Below are 21806 nucleotides of genomic sequence, written 5' to 3' on the forward strand. Positions count from 1 at the left end.
GCTCGTGTCAAGCCACAATAAATAACAATAAAAATACATTGTAAAATTAATTAGATCAAAGTATAATGACATAGAATCACAATCTAGAAAAAAAGGTAAATGTAATAAATAATCAAATTCTAAAGAATACAATGCAAAAAAGGTAATCAGAAATAAATTTTAAAATATAAATTATACAAATTAAGAATCACACATAATCAAATATACAAAATAGTGGTATCATTAGAATCAACCAAATAATAGTAAAATATAGTAGTATAAAAAAAAAAGTAACACAAAATAAGAGCATGATTTAAATCAACAGAAAAATAATATATATATATAAAAGCATAATTAAAATGATAATTGAGTTATGTTTTCTAGAAATTCACTAAATTATAGTAAGAAATATAAGGAATAGGAGCAATAAATCAAATGCCAAATAATAGTACGTACTAAATTAAATTATACAAAAATACATAATAAGAAAAACATAAAAATTTAATTTAAAAATTTTAAGTTTGAAATAATTTGAAAGTTTATGACAAAGATTAACAGAGAAAATTAACAATAACAGAGTTGTAAGTTAGTCAAGTTTTCATAATAAAAAATTAACAACAAATTAAGCACTGTTTTACGTATTGTTCACCAAAGTATGTTTTACGTTTATTTGCATTAAAAATATTGGCTCAAGTTTGCTGATTTGCAAGGCACACGTAGAATATGCCTCTTCATGTTAAGTACATGTATCACACACCTAATAAATTTTATAGGCGTAACTGCTGTACGGTATTGGGCTTCGTGCCTGGAACTTCGAAGCATACTGTCGTATCCCAAGATAAGTCGCAAGCATGTCGTATGCTTCGTATAGTAAAAATCCTTTCCCCATTTATAAACCTGGCTATCTTGAAAACTAATTGAACATAGTTATGCAGAAAGCAGCCAGCCATAGAAAAGTGAAACTGAAATAAAAGCACCTTTGTGAAATGAGTAAATAAACAAATCTGCAAAACACTTGGATTGTTTTTGACTTTAACAAATGATAAACTATGAAATCATTGTTTTTTTTTTTACATCACAAATAATAATCTAATTATACGTTTGACCAGTTTTAATAATTTTTTTAACCCGGTTAAGATTTTTCTAGTGCTGTAAGTGTTTTCTGCAAATTAAGAAATGCCGTATTTGTGATGGACACCATTTTTGAAAGGTGATTAAAACAATTCTTTGTATAAAAATGGTCTTGCTGTTTTTAGCAGGACATAGAATTGACCTTACTGCACCCGATAACATCAATATCAATTTTTTTCATAATTGTGGACTGGCTGCTTTCTGCATAACGACGTTCAATTATAGTATAAAAAAAATAAATCATGGGTCGATAGGTTAAAAACAGCCTAATAAAAAGTCCAAATTAACGTATTTTTGACCAAAATTGACCAACGGCCAAACGATTCTAACCAAAAGTATTTTTGTTGCATATTTGTTATTTGTGTTAAAAAAAATTAACTAAATGGAAAATGTTGATATTTAAAAAAAATATTATTATTTTTCTATTTCTGACATGGTTGACGTAAAATATATTTTTTTTAAAAAGGTATTTTTCACTTTTAATTTTATAGTCCCTGGACATAGCAAAAGACTGATCGTCTTATATTCATTTAACAAAAAAATATCAAGATACACTGCGATTGGTGAACGAATACAGCGCCCTATGCACCATTAGGTGTGGAAAGGGAATGATCTTTTTTTTTTGAGCTATGAGAACTTGTCTTAATTATTTTTTTATATTCATTAGATACATAATATATGATATTTTTTCGTCTTCCTTATTTTCTAAATTCATAGAAATTTGCACCGTCATTATTTTTTGACATTCTTTCACTGTACATTTGCTGAACCTGACCAAATGCCGTACCTCTTTCTTAATTTTGACGATAACGCTAGTCTCAAATTTGCCTACTGCACGGATCTCGACATTTGTGCACATTGTAGCATCTCTTTGTGAGGAGTGTGAAAAATGTCAAATTTTTAACAAATAAAAGAATGTCAACACTCAATGTATCAACAAATTTCAAAAATTTACAAAAAAGTTGAACCACAACCATATAGAAATCTTTGAAATCTGTTGATACATTGAGTGTTAACATTCTTTTATTTTATGGAAATTGGTCATTTTTCACACTTCTCACAAAGGGACGCTAAAATGGCGCCCAACGTGGCAGGATGAAATATAATCGTTGCAACCTACCATATATTTGCCAACTACACGTTCGCAATCGCATTTTAACAGTGTACTCTTTTCCGTATCTAAGCATCAGTACCGAGAATAAATATTTTGTGTAAAATCTTTTACATTTCTGTTTTCCTACATCCGCTCTTAAGTGAAACATGTGGACCTCAACAGACGCTTCTAGGGCCTTAATTACGAACGCTATCTTCATCTGTACATATCAAGATGATATGTTTGACTTCTGTACTATCTGTATCTTCCTCGGTATGGTCTATCTACTTGTCATCTCGAAATCAATGATCGAAACTTATGAATAACCAATTACTCAGGAAATCTTCATGTGTTTTGGTTTTGCTTAACGAAGTTCGGCAGAAGGTCTCTGGAAAATATTGGCAATACCTAATTTAATAAATTGCTCGATGAGCTAAAACATGAAAAGTCGAATAGAAAATCCAAAAGTGTCGCAATTAAAAAATATAACTTTAATCTTTCTGATAGTATAAGTTATTAATGTAATTTGTAAAGATGGTGTAAAGTACCATGTTATATGTTTCTTATAAAATGTTTTCTTACTATTTCGAATGCATCAACGATGTATGATATTATGTATTGTCACAAAAATGTTTTTTTATCTATACGATCCCAAATGTTCTTTTTTAAATAACTCCTTGGAGTATCATATGTACTATTTGTATCATTTGTATTATATGTGTTAATTATAATAAAAAATAGTAAAAAAAATATTATCTGTACTTGCAATATTTCTTTCGAAATGTTTCCGATGCGAATTATATCGTCTCTGAGGTCACGTGGTCTTACGCATGCGCTGCAATTACACAGAGTTTTTAAACTTCACCGCTAGTGGCGTTGTACTAACTGTCAAAATTTTATCCCAACTCAATGACATTTCAAAGATGACATTTCTGTTTTGTATTTTAAATAGGCCTTTAGGAAAAAAAGTACCAACAAGAAATTTGAAATAAATCGTAATTAAAGGAAAAATTGCTAGGTGGAACAAAATTTTTATCACTTTTAATGCGTAGATAAACGTATCGAGAGGTTCTAGACTCGTTGGTATAAACCAATGTACTTACATCAAAACTTGATTGGAGATTGACGGGATACTTTTATCTTCAACTATGACGTCATATCTATGACGAAGCTATGTCATTTCAGTGCATAGATATGTGTATCGTGACGTAAGCTTCATCTTGCTTCACATCGATGTATCTACTCAAAACTTAAAGGTGGGGGTTCGGTAGCGTATCTTTGTAATCGCTAGAGAGAATTTATCTTCAACTATACCGTCAAGGTGAAGGAATTATTTTTTTTTCTTCTTATCACAATCGAGGCCCTGCAGACCCTATCGCCAACTCTCGCCTCCTCGCGCGTCAATCTCGCGTCCTTAACTAAAACCATTTAATGAAAATTAATATGCCTAGTAGTTTCGTAATACGATTGTTCTTTCTTCAAGGCGTAAGTATATTTTTCTTCTGAAACCAGTTACCGTATTTGTGATAAATCTCTTTTTGACGTTCCAAAAATACTTGAATTAATACATTTTAGAGTACCTGCTGTCAACACTAGGAGTACTTAATTGTTTCATCGCTTCATTACTTCTTCCAACCAAAATAATGATTCATTGATACTAATGCATAGGTAAGGTAACACTTATAGAACGGCTGCAGTCATTCTGTCCAAAGCTTTATTATCCAACAAGTTCACAATATCTAGTTCATTTGCAGCTGTTTTAAGTTTATTCAAATCCATTATCAAAAAAATTACTTACTTGTTTGTTTTTCTTCTACCTTTCAATAGTTTTTATTTGATATAATTTCCAATTGCATTTAAGTATTGGCAAATACGTATTTCTCTTGAATTTATTATTTCTTCTTTCGAATCAAATCAAACCCAAGACCTCTAGTATCGTAGGCAAACGCGCTGACCTTTACACCACGGGGCCGACCGGTTTAGAGACGTACCCGTCTCTTTGTCAACTAAATAAGAGCATTTTCGGGTTGTCTACTAGAAGGTTTTAAATTGGTATGTTGGTTTAATATTTTTGTTCAACAATTATGGTGAAGATGTGTAGTAGGTTTTGCTTGTTAGTTTAATTGGTTTTCTTACTAAAAGATGGGTGCTCCTCAATATCGAAAGACATTTAAAAGTTGGTATGTGGTTATATACAAATATTCAAAACATTTAGTAAGATAAGACTGTCTTATTCATTTGCAGTACAATCGTGATTTACCCTTACGTATATATTCGGTAGGTTATCGTAATTGTATACATGTAATATGTCTGTTGTATCACCCGTTTGATGTCCCAAATACATATCTTATTTATAAACCTGTACATCTTATGATAATATGTTTTCACAGAAATATGACAAACTTGTTTTGATTTCAAATCATATTTTCTTAGAAGTTATTAAATATGTAGGTAATTTACTGAATACGAGATGATAAAACATATCCAAACGAAAGCTTTTCCCACAGTATTTCGAAGTAAACTATCCAGCTTAACTCTTGGCTTCCCATTTACTTCTTCCCCAGAGCACTTCGTCTGTTCAAAAATACATGTTTCGACCTTTCTGAGAAACGAGAACCCAAAACCTTTCAAAACTAAATATTTATATCTTTTTGAAGATATTCGGACTGCTATTTTGAATATAAATACTTATTGCTGTTCACATTTAACCTGCGCGTATCTGTAGTATAATGTGACACAGTATGTAAAATGGCCACTTTAACCAGCCAACGACATGTCATAAGCTCTGTAAATTCCTAGACTTCTTTGTTGCCTTCTATAAAGCGTTCTTCATATATGTTGATATTAATAATTTTGATAACGCAGTTTAAAATGGAGCATACTATGGTGAAGCAGTTTAAACTGAGTGATTTTTTAGTCTTGAGAAAAAATTCGTGAGTAAAAATGGAAAAATGAATTTAAAAATTGCCAAGAAAAGGGTTAAAAAATACTAAGTAAATAATGATTTAGAAGTAATTATGTTGATAGGGAAACAGAAAAAGAGTTTTTTTTGTCAAAAACGTATGTGAGGGTTTTTTTCTTTCTCTTCTTATTAATGCAGGGAACTCCTACACCAGTTGAAGGTAGCAGTAGAAAACCCGGTTATTTTTTTATTTTAAAAGTTTGATTTTACAATACGCCCAAGAGCTGTTTTCTTAAAAAATACAGGTAATAATATAGTTACAATTTTTAAAATATTTAAAAAAAAATGACATGTGGAAGTAAAAAAAACGTGTTTCAATGCAAAATTACCAGATATTGTAAAGTAAGACAAGATGCATAAAAATAAAACAGTAGGTGTATAAAACTTTTCAAAATTGTAAAAAAGTTAGTAATAAAATGTAAATTGTATGTTTTGAAAAATACAAACATAAAAAATGGTATTAACAAATCGATTTCAAAAATAAATTGTAATAGCTAAATTATGGTAAGTTTATAAGAAGATGATAAATATGGTAACTACTCGTATAAAAATAATTTCAGTGAGAGTATAATAAAATAAATATACTCATCAAAAACAGAAAAAAAGTGCATGAAAATAATGTTTCAAATCGATATTAAAAAATAGCTTTAAACAATGTATTTGAAAACGTTTTAAAATGAATATTGTTGTATTAAAAAGGTCTACATCACAAGTAAATTTGTTGGTTAAGGAGTGTAAACGCGGAATCAGAGAATATCGTGCATAGTTTGTGTCTACGTATGTAGTTGCAAACAATTCAGTTATTCTAGTAACTCGATTCAGTATTTTGAAGTTAATAAGATTGAGGAGTTTACAGCAATCAAAATCTGAATTACAAATTCAAATAAAAGGTTATGTTTCTATGTGAATTTATAACATGTTGAATAATATACTACAAAATCGTCGATAAAGCCATTAGAACTGATAAATTAAACTTACTTGAACTACTAATCTACTATTGACTGATTGGTTTGTTGTTGTCTGTAGTCTTTTATTTACTTTAGAGTGGGAAATTAAGTTAATCTTATATTTCTCTTACTATATGCAATTTTTCATCCATACAAGGTAATTGGTATGTAGTTTTTTTTGTTTGCGTACAAGAAATGCACAATTAATTATCTGTACTATCTTTAAGACAAAAATAGGTCAAATTACACTAGGCGAGTTGATGGGTTGGTTGATTACATGATTAATGGTTGATTACAGGGCTTATAACCTTTCGATGTCTTTTTGAAATGATCGTTTAACAAGTTACACATTGTATTTGCCAATGTGTATTCACCATTTTGTTGGTGTTGAAGATGCGTTTTTCGTTAAAAAATATACTTGTTATTGTGAAAATTACCAGGTAGATTTCCAATAAAATTTATCATCCTTTTTAATAATTAAAAATAATATATTAATAATACCTTTATCTATAAATTGAAAAAACAAATGATTTTTTATGAAACGATAAGAAATATAATAACCCTAAAAGGACTTGTAAAATTATATATCGCAATAAGTCAATCAGTTTTGAAATATGGAATAATTAGATGTGGAAGTGCAAATGACACACAGATCAAACAAATAATAATTGTAATTATATTAAGAGTCCCAATCAGAATTAGCTCCCTCGGTATATTTGTAAACCTTAATTTGACATCTATAAAACAACTTTATGTAAAAGCTCTGTTACTACACGCACACAAACATTATTTTCTAACTTCCATAACCTCTTTCACAAATACAAGAGTTACTAGATACTCCACCCTGATGCTGCAAAAAAAAAATACAACCTTCGGTCAAAGAGGATTGGCTTACTACTCGGTAAAAGTGTACAATCTACTTTCATTATCCATAAAGACGATAAGTGAGTACTCACAATATAAAATTGCTATTAAGAAATGGATAGTGGAGGTAGGTTGCACACGGATCGATGAGTGGATCAAGCCAAATAAGTAAAATGTGTGTCCTGATTATGAAATTTTATCTACAAGTCCATATGAATTTATTATGTTTTTTAAAATTATTTTAGTTTATATTGCTTATTATTTTAATTATAATTATGTTTATTAGATTAATTAGGTTTTATATTGATAATATTATGTTAACTTTGTTAAATAACTAATTTAAGGCATGTTTCACTTTTTGTAAAATGATTCCCTCGGCACGGGACACCCCAGTGAGAGAACATTATTCTGTTTTGAAAAAAGAATACAAACATTGTAAAAGTATCAATAAATCAAATTAAAAAAAAACCTTTAATTATGTCACTGTCAACAAATATTAAAAATTAGAAACAGTCAACATATTCATTAAAATATTTACGTTCCCTTATTTAAAAATCTTCCCTGACAAATATTTACAATTTCTCTGAAGCCATACTTGTTATTAAAAGTACATTTTTTCTTGAACTTACCTTTCTTCAACCCTAAGGAGTAAAATTTCACGTTAAAAACGACACTCTTCTGCTATTTCTCTTCTAGGCTCATCAAACATAAAACTTTTAACTTAGCAAAATAACCGAATGAACATTCATTTTTATTATTTTTGGAGGAGTTGTTAAGATAAAAATACAAATTAGTGGGTAGAAGCAGAGAAGTTTAATTAAGTAATGCGCATAATTAATTTTAATAATCATTTTCCATTTCGAATATTTATAAAATGATTTTGATAGTTGGTATTTTTTAAAAAAACCTATTTACAAGAAAATTCCTTCTTGAAAAACTTAAATGATTATGTTTTGTTAGTAAAACTTCTCATATTAAAGCAAGGTTAAGCCACTTTAATAATTAATCGACACGTGCGTATTTTACTATAAAATATAAAAATAAAACGAGAAGTGTGTTGCGCGCGGATTGATGAGTGAATAATTTATGAAGCAACTTTGTTTGTAAGTTAAATATTATGTTTAATGTGGATCTCAGGCATATTTTAAAATAAAGTAAAATATGACTTTTGGCACGGGAGGGAAAGAATTTAAAATAGAAAAAATTTTAAAACAAAAAATTGTGGAAGAATTTATAAATTCACCAGGTCAAAACCACAAATAAACGGTCAAAAATTAAACAAACAAAATATTATAAATGAATTAATAAAATATTCCAAACTGTGGTATGATATATTAATAAGTCTGGGATGGAAAATTTACATTGACTGTTTTAACAATTTAAGTTTCTTTGTTTTTACGAATAAATTAAATTACCGATAAAGCGATTCGAGTGTTTTCTGCAAAACAATATGCTTCATGATTTAAAATAAACTTCATTTCTTATAATATTATGACAAATTCATTGATGATTCTGTTTTTTTTTTCATTTTACAAATCTTTTTCTTTTACATTTCTGCTTGTTATTTATAACATGAATAAAATACTAGTGATACTTTAATCCACAAATTTGGAATATCCAGTGACCGGTTTCATCGCTTTCACGACATCTTCGAGACTGGTTTCTTAATTAAGGAGTTCAATATATTTAAACAAAACAGAGGTTAGGATACGTAATTCAAAATAAGATGAAAGTAAATTAAATAAAGTTATTTTTATCTTAAGGATCATTATCAACATTTTTTCGGGTAAACTAATGAGTTGATATAATGCTATTTCAATCAGTTCAGGTAGATATTTCATTTTATGTGTCCCATCCTTCGTGAGTGGAATTTTTGTGAATTATGATTTCTAAAAAACAAGTAAAAAGTCATAAGTAAACATATATTACAAAGGGTAAAGTAATGGAGAATGCACATATGTATCCTTACCTCTGTTTTGTATAAACATATTGAACTCCTTAATAAAGATACCAAACTCAAAAATGTCGCAAAAGCGATGAAATCGGTCATTGGATATTCCATATTTGTGGATTAAAGTATCACTTGTATTTTATTAATATAATAAATAGCAATGAACTTTCATCAATAATTTTCACTTACAAACATAAATATTTTACTTGTATTTTATTCAGAAATCAGCCTTTTTTTGCTAACTTAACATACGAATTGCAGTCAAAATCTGACAAATGCAATAGTATTTTAAGGATACGGTGAGCTTTCAACTTTTGATAACTTTTTTGTTTACGTTATTTTAAGATTTTCCTGGATTTTCCTTTCACAAAACTTATCATCACACGAGTTTATTCGATTCCAAACATAAAGATTTTTGTTTGACTATGGAAGTGTAATAGAAAATCAACACCCTTCCGTAAGGGGCTGATGTAAAAATATTTGCATAGCGTTAGTGAGATCAAAGTGGCTGTTTTCGAGCCATATCCAATAGCAGCGTCAGTGAACAAAATGCGGACACGAAAAATATTTTGAAAATGTGTACTACGATAGCGAAATATATTTAACACAACAAAGCGGTTCAAATAAAATAAATCATTAAAACAAATTGTGTCTTTATTTACATGACTATACAGATTTTGTTTTCATATTTTTATACATCATTTTTATTATTTTATTAGGTAAACAACATGTGCTTTGTATGAAAAAATATCAAATATTTTTTATTCTTCGCGAAAGAAACAAGGTAGAATCGAAAAAGCCCACCAATTAGAAAATATCAGTTAGTGACATATATTTTTTTAAATTTGCTATTTTAAATTCCCTCAAAAATGGTCATTCCATTGGTCACGCCCCTAATACGTCACGATTTGTGTTTTCTGTTTTATTGGAATCACAACTGTCAAGGCCAAACATGTTGCGTTTTTATAGAGACGTATTTTTTTTTAAAGTTTTTTTTTAAATGTTATTTATGAAAACATTTCTTCACAATATTGATATTGATTTTGAAAATACAATTAATTCATGTTAATCCATTAAATATATTTTTATCGGTATTCGTGTGATATTTCCTTATTCTAAAAATGCTTCTTAAAATATTTGTTTATTAATATGTTTTCTTTTGTTTTCTTTCTCAAAATAAATCGGGTTGTGGTCCCATGGTTCGTGTCTCGGACTCACGGTTCAAGGGTCTGTGGTTCAAAGCCCACTCTACCCCAACATGATTCCTATTTTTTAATAGTGAATTCTTAACAAATCGTAGAAAATGGCACTCAAAATGAAATATTTGGGTAAATCATAAGAATGAATATATTTTTAAAAAATATATACATATTGTCAAGAAGACAAATGTGAGCATTTTCAACGCCTTTTTTGTTTGCGTCCAATCGTGGAATAAAGCTGCCAAAGCTGTTAGCGATATTTTTATAGTGTACGATGAAGATGCTTTCAATAAAAAAACTTGCAACAGAGAGAGAAAACGTTTTTGAGTAGGGAATTTGGAAGTCTAGGCATTTACGGGGCTTATGACCTTTCATTGGCTAGTTTAAGTAGCCACTTTACACACTAACATTCACAACTTTGCCTATGTTTAAACATTCACATTTTCCCAACTCTTCCATATGTTGATTTATGTGAAGTAAAAGAGCTGAAACCTTTATTATGTGTGTGAGTTTCATCCGGTTGAACCATTTCACCTACTAGGCAATATCTAAAAAAAAAACATTTTCAAAAAATTGAGATCTGAATTTAGCATGTCTACGAATATTTGAACACTCTTAAAATATTATTGATGCTTTGAATTATTGATTCATTTGTTGTTAAATTCGAAGGCGAAAATTTTTGACTAATTTGTTGTACTGTAACATACTATGAAGAATAACTACCATATCTCTGACCTCGCTGCACCATAATATCAGAAATCAAATCCAGGACATCAAAATGGTCGACGTTTAACACTGCACTACGGGACGGACATATCTCCACTTGATTTTATTTTTTAGAATTTATATCTGAAAGTTGCTATCGAATCGAAAGCACGCGTCCAGGGTTTATGTTATATTTTACACACAGAACTGTATTATTAAAATAAAATGGCAATGAATACAATATATAGCTGTATTAGAAATTGGTTTTTCATCCATTTAACACATAAAAGCGGTCATAAAATCAAACACAAAACCGTTATTACACTATATCAAATTTCCATTACGATTTTTATCAATGTGTCTGGTGGTTCTGACACTGTTGAAGATAAACTTGATTAATGTATTCTTATTGTTTGCACTAAAAGAAATGTGTTAAATTTGAACATGAATGAATAAGCTTATAAATTCATTGTGATGAAAATTTTCATTTTATAAAATATTTACGTAAAATTTGAATAAAAATTGAATAGTTAAGTGTTTTTTAAAGACTAGTAATAATCAAAAAAGTTCATCAATGGGTTTAAGAGAAAAAAAAATACAGCTCACTATTTGTCTATGATTAATTTTAGTTGAAACATTGACCACGCATGTTATTTATTTCTAAAGTTTAGAAAAATTACATTATATGTTCGAATATAAATTGAAATATGAAACAAATATATTAGTTTTCATACGTTTATATTAATACTTTGTATCCCAGAGCGTAAACACGTGATTTACCAACTGTTCAATAAATCTTAAAATTAAATTTTATTGACATTTACTCACTCTTATTAGTATTTTTTTGCTGCTGGTAAACGACGTGAAAACACGAAACCGGGACATAACGCATGGTCATTATAATCACGTGTTTACACGGCTCCGGAATACAAAGCACAAAAAAAGGAGTGAGACGCAGTAGGTATATATGCGAACATTGCAATGTGGTTCTCCATAAAGGCCAATATTAGCAAAACTAAAATACAAAAATGATTTATTAAATTGTTTAAAAAAAACATGAGAAGTAAAAATTGATTTAATTGAGTATTTTTATAATTATGACACGTTTAAGAAACCCTTCACAAACCCTTCACGAAAATGGGCCGGGCACAGGGTAAATTCTATGTGTATTCGACCGGTACTTAAAGTGTTAACAAAATTTTAACAGGAATGGAGAATACCTTAAAGAAAGGAATCTGGAAGTCTTGGCATTTACAGGGCTTATGATCTGTCAATGGCTGGTTCGAATGGCCACTATACACACTGTGTAACATTCACCATTTTGCCTATACTTGAACATCCATATTTCTTCAATTCTCCCATCGGTAGATTTCAGTGAAGTTAAAGAGCTGAAACCTTTATTGTTCTGAATAGTCTGATTGAAATATTTCACAAACAAGGCAAAATCTGAAAATAAATTTTCCAATTTTTAAACTTCTTTTTGGAAAAGTTGGTTTAATTACAATATTTTGAGTTTCGCCAAATGTTTGTACTGGGTTTCACCATATTTTCTTTTTTTTAATGTTCTCTACCCCTGTTGTAATTTGTTGAAAATGAACTACATACTCTAAGACGTCACAAGTTGTAGTAAACACCTGTAGAAAACACAAAAAAAAAATGTTTTTATATATTTCTAGTTTCCATTAAGCTATATTCAGCGTATTTTTTTACGTACGGGGTTCACTTACTTTTTAAATATCAGGACAACTCACCGACAACAAGTGACGTCACGGGTGTACAAGATATTTCAAAATAACAAACAAAATTAAATACAGCGATGATAATACGATGTACAAAAATAAAATAAAATTTATTTATATAACTTGATGTTCTATTACAAATGAAAAAAGAAAAAATATAGCTCTGAGTTTTCTCATATTAAAAAAAATATTTAAAAATTTTATATTTTTGTTACAGGCAAACCCAAGTTATACAAAGCGATATCGGTCTCCAGAATTTACAAACTCTGAAGGGTTTCAGACTGCCGTGGTTGGAATTCACTTTTTGGTAACTCCTCAGCATTTTGGAACTGGAAAATTAAAGGTATTTTTCAATTTTTTTTATTATAAGTTCTAATAATTCAATAAAGTACAGACCCAAGAACGAACCATGCCTGTGAATTAAAATAATCTTTTTTTTTTAGAAGGGAATATGGAATCCCTCTCTGTTGCAACAGATTTAAATATGAACAACTCCCTTTGGGAGAAAATCCAGCCAGTCTGCAAGCATTGGGACATACTCAAAAAATTTTCAAAATAAACAAATTTATAAAATTTATTGTTGTTGATCTAGCTTTGTGATTATTCATTATTACAATATTTTGAGTTTGTCCAAATACTTGAACACAAAATACTAGATTCCTTTCCCTATAGAGTCATTAAGATTAACAAAGTTAAAACCAATTGGTCTAAGAGGAAGTTTGAAAATAAAAAAAATGTATTCAAGCGTTGTCTTGTTTGATAAATATTACGATCAGATAAATATTTTTACAACAATAAAGGTTTCCGCTCTTTTACTTCACTAAAATCAAAAAATGGAAAAATTAAAGTAATATGGATGTTGAAACATAGGCAAAATAGTTAATGTAACACAGTGTAAGGTGATGATTCAAATCAGTCAAAGACGGGTCATGAGCTCTGTAAATGCCTAGACTTCCATATTACCTTCTCTAAAATGTTCTCTATACGAATTGTAATTTATTAGTCATTAATTTTAGTAATATAAAAATAAAAAAATTTGGTCTTAACTACGTATTTTTTATTTCTTCCACCGACTGGTTTCAAAGCTACACAAGCTACTTTATCAAGGCATTTTGTTATGAAAACTATTCTTTTTTATTTTAACAGTGTTTATGGAATATTATATCTAAATATGGTATGCTTATGTAAGCTCCACTAAAAAATCAAATCTTTTTGTCATGTTGTTCTTGTAAAGATGCGAGATGCAAAGTGAGATGGATGCGATCATGATCAACAAGAACAACATGTTAATTGAGTTTGGATATTTTTCCTTCAAATGTAGCAAATGATCATGTCGTACCATTTGCACTCACAACATCATACAACGCTAAGGGTGTTTCAAAAATTACATTTTTTTTTTTTTAAACTTTGTAATATCTCAAACTACGAAGCGAAACAGAAAAGTAATGAGACTGGCAACACTGCAAGCAATCTGGCAACACTGCGTTGTTGTTTTTTATAAAGCACGTGTATCAGCAACCTCTCATAGCCTAGTGCGAGTTTCAACTCCTTACGTTAACCACGTGATTTTTGTGGCTGCTATTAGTGAAGTTGTGTTTTGGTTGTGTGTCACGCAAAATAGAACAGCGTTATTTGGAGCAACGTTGTACCATTAAATTTTGTGTTAAGCTTGGAGAATCGGCAAATGTGACGTTTAAAAAGTTAAAACAGGCCTATGGGAAACATTCTTTATCCCGAGCTAAGGTTTTTCGGTGGCACAAATCATTTTTGGAAGGCAGAGAACACGTTGAAGACGAACATCGTTCAGGGAGGCCTTCAATTTCAAAAATCGATGAAAACATCGAACGTGTGAACACTCTTGTGAGATCAGACCATCGGTTAACATTAAGAATGTTGAGTGAACAATTAAATTAAAACCGTTTTACCGTTCATAAAATTTTGACTGAACATTTGCACATGAGAAAGATCTGTGCCAAGATGGTGCCAAAAAACCTCACAATTGAGCAGAAGGAGATTCGAAAAAACAAGTGTCTTGATCTTCTTGATAGAATCGCTAATGCGCAAGATTTCTTTAGTTTCGTGATCACAGGTGATGAATCATGGGTTTTTTAATATGATTCTGAGACCAAAAGGCAAAGTGAGGAATAGCACACTGCAAACTCTCCTCTACCAAAAAAAGCTCGAATGAGCAAATCGAAAATCAAATCGACGCTGATTTGTTTTTTGTCAGAAAATCGTCCATAAAGAATTTGTTCCTCCAGGACAAACTGTACACCAAGTTTTTTATAAAGACGTCCTTGAAAGGCTCAGAAAAGGATCATTCACGTGAAACTAGACGTTGCAGGCAAATGGATGCTCCATCATGACAACGCCCCATGTCACACTGCCCTCTCCATAACAGAATTTTTGACCTCTAAAGGTATTCCTGTGGTTCCCCAGCGCCCCTTTTCACCTAACCTCAGTCCCTGTGACTTTTCCCTAAACTGAAAAATGTCCTCAAAGGATGTCATTTCGGAAATTTAGAAAATATTCAAAAGAGTGTAACAGACATGCTAAAGACCATACCGGTTGAAGACTTCCAGCGCTGTAACCAACAGTGAGAACAACGTCTCCATCGGTGTGTAGTTGCCCAAGGGAATTACTTTGAAGGGAATAACATTGATGTTTAAAAAAAATATAAACTTTTGTGAATAAAAATCTGTCTCATTACTTTTCTGCCTCATAAATTTTACATACGAGGTATGTAAAATTTCAGAATGGGTCGAATTCAATTCGTTTTTATTTAAAATTTGTGGTCTAAATTATTAACAAAAAAGGAAGAAAACATTTTTGGGATTCGAGATCTGGTAATTATTAAAATTACTTTATCACTTTGTAAATTGTATTTATGTTCGTAAAACACTTCTATAATTTGAGGAAAATGCTAATTTTTTTTATAACCGCACAATTTTTAGCAAAATTTTGTGTGAAGCCTCTGCCAATATCTTATTACTTCAATAAATTGTTTTTGAAATATTAAAAAACAAAAATTAGCTATTTCAAGAGCTTTACAAAGAAAACATAATTTTAAAATGTATTATTCTAGCGATGGTTAACATTACATTATACATAAAAAATGATAGAATAGAGCTTTGAACAGGTACTTAATATGATATTAAATTTGGGATTTCAAAATTGAATTTTAAGATTGGAATTTCAATTCTATACAATTTCAATTCTGCAATACTAAAATACAAATTTTGCTTAAATTTGCTGCAGCAAAAAATGAAAATATTTTTGAGAACGGAAAATGAAAGTTTGAGCATTTACAGAGCTTATGATCTGCCACTGGCTGGTTTACGTGGCCACTTCACACACTGTGTCACATTCACCATTCTGCCTATGTTTAAAAATAAATTAATATTTTAAAAATAAATTAAAATTAAAAATGTTTTCCTTCTCTGTTGCAACAAATTGAAATATTTATAACTCCCTAGGCAGGAAATCCAGCCAGTCTGCAAGCATTTGGACATACTCAAAACATTGTAGTAAAAATTTTACGCCTTAGATTTTAGATTTTTATTAGGTTAATTTATTTTGAGTAAAAATATATTTTCTTATGAACGAAAATACCATATACCTTTGTATGTAGGTACGCTAATTTTCAGATAATTAAATTTTTTCTAAGTTTTTTGGTAAAAATCCGCGTTCGCCTTCTTTTGCCGACGTTTCAATTAACCTTATGTTAAAAAAGGAGCCAAGATTTGTTAAAAAAAAAACACAATTTGCCAAATTTATCATCAATATTTATTGATTTTCTTCACATTAATCACCATTAGAGGCAATACACATATCTCAATGTTTTTTCAATCTTCATAGCATTTCTCGGCCGATGTCGGAATGGCTTTCAGTTCCCTCTGCGAATTTCCTTTTTCACTTCAATTGAGTAAAACTGCTTTACTCAAAGTAGTCATTTGAGTTTCGGGAAGAGGAAAAAAATTCACGGAGCTTATCAGGTGAATTCCGTGCATGTGATACGACTTTAACCTCTTTTTGGCCAAATAATCGGTACAACAAGTAGAGATTTCTAAAACGGCAACTTATCGCGATGCAAAAATGAAGAATCTTTATCATTTTGGCGAATTTTTTTCGCCAAACGATTCAATTCACCAAAATCGTTATTATACTTATTTACTTTCTGGCTTATTGGAAGGAATTTTAAGTGCACAACTACATAATAATCGGAGTTAACAGTCAATATCCATGACTTTTTTTATCAATTTTGGCGTGGTATTTTGGTTTTGGCTCAGTTGGCAAGCTCTATTTCGAAGATTGTCGGCTTTTTGTCACGTCGTATTTATAAACTCACATCTCATTACCCGTAATGATGCGCTGAATGGTATCATCCACAGAAACCACCCTTCGGTAACAAATATTGCGTTGATATTATTGAATAAAATAAACCAAAATTTATCGAAACTTGCAGACCACACTTAAAATCAATTTTCAATGCTGCCATAAACATATTACATTACAGACCACGCTTAAAATTAACACATATGTCTATGATAGTCTTGTCAATCAAATACTACCCATAAAATTAGCGCGATTTTTTTAAATAACAAATTTCGAGTCATATTTGAACCTTATATTAAATTAAATAATAAGGTTATTTTTTTAATAAAAATGCCAAATAAATTTAAATTAAAATAAAACACAAAAAAATAAGATATGATTGACGTACCTACAGAATATATTTCCTAATTTTTTTTCTAGTCCCTTTAGTTTAAAATTTATATAATAGAGTTTTGAAAGCATTGGTATATTATTTAACTAACTGATGCAATGTCTTCACACAATAAAACTTTATAAAGGTGACAGAAAACGATAGTTTCTCTCCGTAATTTTGTTTTATCTTTGTAAGTATATTATTTACTGTGTCATGTCATCTTTTTACTGTCATATATTTGTTATTAGTCATCGTGTCTGTCGGATTTTTTTGTGAAGCTGTCATAGAATTCTTAATGCTTAGGTTGTCTTATATCTATTACTGAGAACTTTATTATAATCTGTATTTTTTCGCAGATTCGCTGTGCAGCCAGCGTTTATAGTGTATACTACCAGAGTACGGAGAAAAGTATCGAAGAGGAAAGAGTCAGAAGTGTTCACGTGGGCGTTGGAGGAAATCACGTGGACGGTATTGGCGGGGGTGGAGCGCCCCCAGAGAGCCAGCATGTGGCGCTTATGTATCCCGTACATGGAACCGCCTACGACCAGGACCTGCCACCTGTAGGGAGAGACTTGGCTCATGCTTTAGGTGAATTAAAGTTTTTTTTTATTATTTATTTAATATACAGTCCAACATCTTTAATTAAGATATAAAACCTTTTTCTTTAATAATTTCTTATTCGTAATTTTTAAAAACCCGTTAGGGTTATATAAGATTTTTCAATAGTAAAGCTCGATATTTGAAGTGTAATCGAAGACATTGAGTAAATATTAAAACAACTATGATTTTGTTGTTATTCTAAAGCATATTTAACTCTATTTTGTTTTCAAAATATATATTTATAAAGCTGATAAATACAAAACATAACACTACTTGGCCAGCAATTTTTTATAACAAATATTCCAGTGTATGTAAATGAGAAGAATAATAAAAGAGTAAAAAAATAATGAAGCACTGTAAGATAAAATTATGAATATTGAAGAAAAAATGTAAAATTATGTGCTCATATAAACATGAAAATTGATATAACAGTGTAAACAAATAAAATACTGAGAATTAAAAAAACGATAAAAATATTAAGAAAGATTTTTTTTATTAAGTACACATGAAATGCTTAGTAAAAATATTTTTTAAAAAGATTTTCAATCAAACCTTTCTTGCCTGTTTATTTTATCGTTTCTCGTAATTTTTCATCGTGTTATATTTATTGAATTGCTTTTTTTTTAGGTGGAGCAGGTTATAACGGAGTCAGCCACAGCACAATGGCGATTAGTTTAATAGTTTTATTGGAAACATTAAGACATTTCATGTTCTGTAAACTTTGGTGTTTACGGTGATAAAAATGTTTTCAATATTATTAATGTCACTTGTCTATACTGCAAATAACCATATTTTAATAAATATTATATTTAGCTTCAAAGCGTGCAGGGTAATAAAATTGCAAAGTCTACTGGAAGATCTAGAAAAGGAATTATGAGTTGGTCATTATTATTAATGTATACATTGTGTTTATCTATTTATTATTCGCATATATGTAAATGTATCAGTGTCTATTATGTATAAGTATAATAATAGCTTTGCTTAACGTTTTAAAAAGCAAGTGAAATTGTAAGCAAAAAAGTTTTTTTTTTTTTTCACAATTTGGAGTTATTTTAATACTTTTTATCTGTGATATACCTTTTTATTTTTATTATTAATACACTTCAGTAAAAGAAGCAAAAAATAAATAAAATCTATTTTTTTTAACTAAACAGCTGTAAACCGTTTATTTAATGTTATTGTTATATCCAGAATAACGCAGTTAAACACCAGACTTGAAACAAAATAACAGTTTATTCATAAGTCAAGTTTTTATATGAAGCCATCACACATTTATAAAAAAAAATATTTGCGTCCTTATGATTCGCCCAAATATTTCATTTTTAGGTTCATTTTCAACGAGTTTTAAATAACTCACTATTAGAAAATGGGTATTAAGTTTGGGTACTGTGGGATTCGAACCAGGGATCTTTGGTCCTTGAGTTACTTGTTGCACTTGTCACAGGGCCACAACCCGATACAAAAAATGAAAATTAATTTGAAAAAATAATGTCTGATTTAAATTATTTATAACTATAAAAATCATACAAACAGATATGTCGAGGGATAATGTCATATACAATCATGTGTGAATTTATGTTCATTTGAATTCTGGGAACATTCAAGCAATTCCATTAAATTTGCAAAAGTGACATTTTAGTAGTTTGTGGTATAGTGGTCAGTCCATTAGAGCGTATAACAAATATTTGATGACAAATAATGTTGCTTCCTCCCTTCTCTACTGGTGTATAAGCGTGCAGTAACTTCTCATTGATATTAAATGCATTTGTATCAAAACAACTCAATCAGAGAAAAAATTATCTAGAACATAAATAAAAACAATATAACACACATGATAGAACTGTTATAAATGAAATACATGAATCAATGAATACAAATATCAACAATGTTTTCAGTTTATCATAATTTTTGTACACTTTATTTACTGAATATTTGTCTAAAAATTTGGAAAAACTCGAAATATAAAAACTCAAAAATTTTATTAATCTACATAGTCCTAAAAGATGCATAAAATTTAAAAAATATTTTCAGGCGTTGCCTGTGTAAGCAGGTGAAATAATTCAGTCACCAGAATCAATAAAAAAATCAACTCCCTAACTTGGAAAAGATCAACAAATAGAAGAATTGAAGGAATGTAGAATAAAGATGTTTAAACATAGGTACAGGGTGGGGCAAAATGTATGCCCGGGTTTTAAAAATCCGTTGCGCGGCCGTGGAGGGGGTAGGGAGTTGGGCGGGATCACATTGTTACCGTTATGCTCTACCGTTTTCGGTACGCATCATGGTTTGGACCGAAAAGCATCGTGGCTTCGCCACCGCAACTTTTTTACAAAATAGCCGTTCTGTCATCGTGACGCAGAAAGCCATGCGTTTGCGTTTCAACATTCCGCGGAACGTTTCGGTCCCTGGTGGGAAGAAAATCAGACTTTGGATTCGTGCTAACCTGGATTCTTAGCAATGCCTCGTGTAGTTGGAAGACCCAGAAATGTAACAACACCCGAAAATGTGACCTTGGTGAGGGCAGCCATCAAAAAGTCACCCAGGCGCTCCACTCGGAGGTTGATTTGTCGTTTCACCCCTACAACATCATGCTGAATTAGGAACTTACACCCCTTGAAATCCCTGAAACGTCAACTTTTTGGAGCACTGACGAGACCCATTTCTACCTTTCTGGTGCTGTTAACAATAAAAATTTCGGTACTGGTTTGACACCAACCCACGAGAATTCTATAAAAGGCCATTTCTCGCTCCAAAAGTCAATGTTTTGTGCACCATATCCAAATTTGGGATCGTTGAGCCTTTTTTTTTTAAGAAAAAAAACTGCCAGAAGCTTCAAAAATTGATGGCAACACTGTATTTCTACTAAAAGCCGCCATCTTCAGCAGAAATTATTTTCAAAACTACGTAAAAAAACTGTTTGAACTAACAAATCTAATAAAAAAAACATTTTTATGGGGTCAGAAGTTTTTTTCTATTGCTCCCCAAAACGCGGGTTTCCCATTTGCTCTTTCCGAATAATGATGAATTTTACACATTGTGTATAATGGCCACTTAAACCAACCAATGACTCGTCATTATCCCTGTGAATGTCTAGACTTCTATTTTGACGTGTTATTAAAAACGTGTTATAATATTTTAAATGGCCTATAACTGCCATTTTTGGTTTTATTGTTCAGTCAAAACATTTTTTTTCAATTAATACACAATGCATTGCATTTTCAATTGCTGTGTTCTCTATTTTTAGCTCTATTTTTAAGTACACAGAAATAAAAGCACTGCATTATTTGTAAATCAATTACAGATGATATTGTTTTACGAGTATCTAAAGAATTGTTATATTATCAAATTGTTTGACAGCTCTGTAGACTAACACACCACAAAAATAGACATTCATAATCGTCATAATGAAAAAAAATACCATAAGCTCAGTTCATTGCAATATTTTGATGAACACGTGCACACAATTAATTCAACATTATCAAACATTAAAAATATATTTTTACCATAAGCTCAGTTCATTGCAATATTTTGATGAACACGTGCACACAATTAATTCAACATTATCAAACATTAAAAATATATTTTTACATAATTATTCAGGTTCTTCAAACTGTTTGATGTGTTTCTCTTAATGTCCCAAAAACCTGGTTTGGTTTGCCAAAACAACCATTATGAAATACCTAGATTAAATAAATCTAAAAACTTAAATTTCAAACGTAAAATTACGGTATGTTGTATTCATGCAAACACGTAAACCGATACAATACACGTTCGTTTCTATTACTTGGCAAAAGATTTCAATAATTATGTAACAATAATGACATGTTCTGTAGCATAAATAATATAAATTACAAGTTGGGTTGAGTAAGTCATTGTGACGTCTTCGAGTTCGGAGCTAAGTTTGGTTCAGTTAGCAAATTTCTGAACA

General features: G+C 30.2%; 1 protein-coding gene across 1 annotated transcript in view; it reads left to right on the forward strand.

The window, feature by feature from the left end:
* LOC148272679 (uncharacterized) overlaps positions 1-19344 on the forward strand; it is a 109842-nt gene extending 90498 nt beyond the window's left edge. The window contains exons 6-8 of the mRNA XM_088239727.1: positions 12788-12913; positions 17635-17866; positions 18506-19344. Of these exons, the coding sequence (XP_088095853.1) occupies positions 12788-12913; positions 17635-17866; positions 18506-18615 (468 nt within the window). The 3' untranslated portion in view covers positions 18616-19344. The remainder of the gene's footprint in view (positions 1-12787; positions 12914-17634; positions 17867-18505) is intronic.
* The last annotated feature ends 2462 nt before the right edge of the window (positions 19345-21806 follow it).

This window comes from Micrasema longulum, unplaced genomic scaffold, assembly GCF_059751315.1.
Source record: "Micrasema longulum isolate JH-2025_06_02 unplaced genomic scaffold, ASM5975131v1 h1tg002239l, whole genome shotgun sequence".
Taxonomy (NCBI): Eukaryota; Metazoa; Arthropoda; class Insecta; order Trichoptera; family Brachycentridae; genus Micrasema; species Micrasema longulum.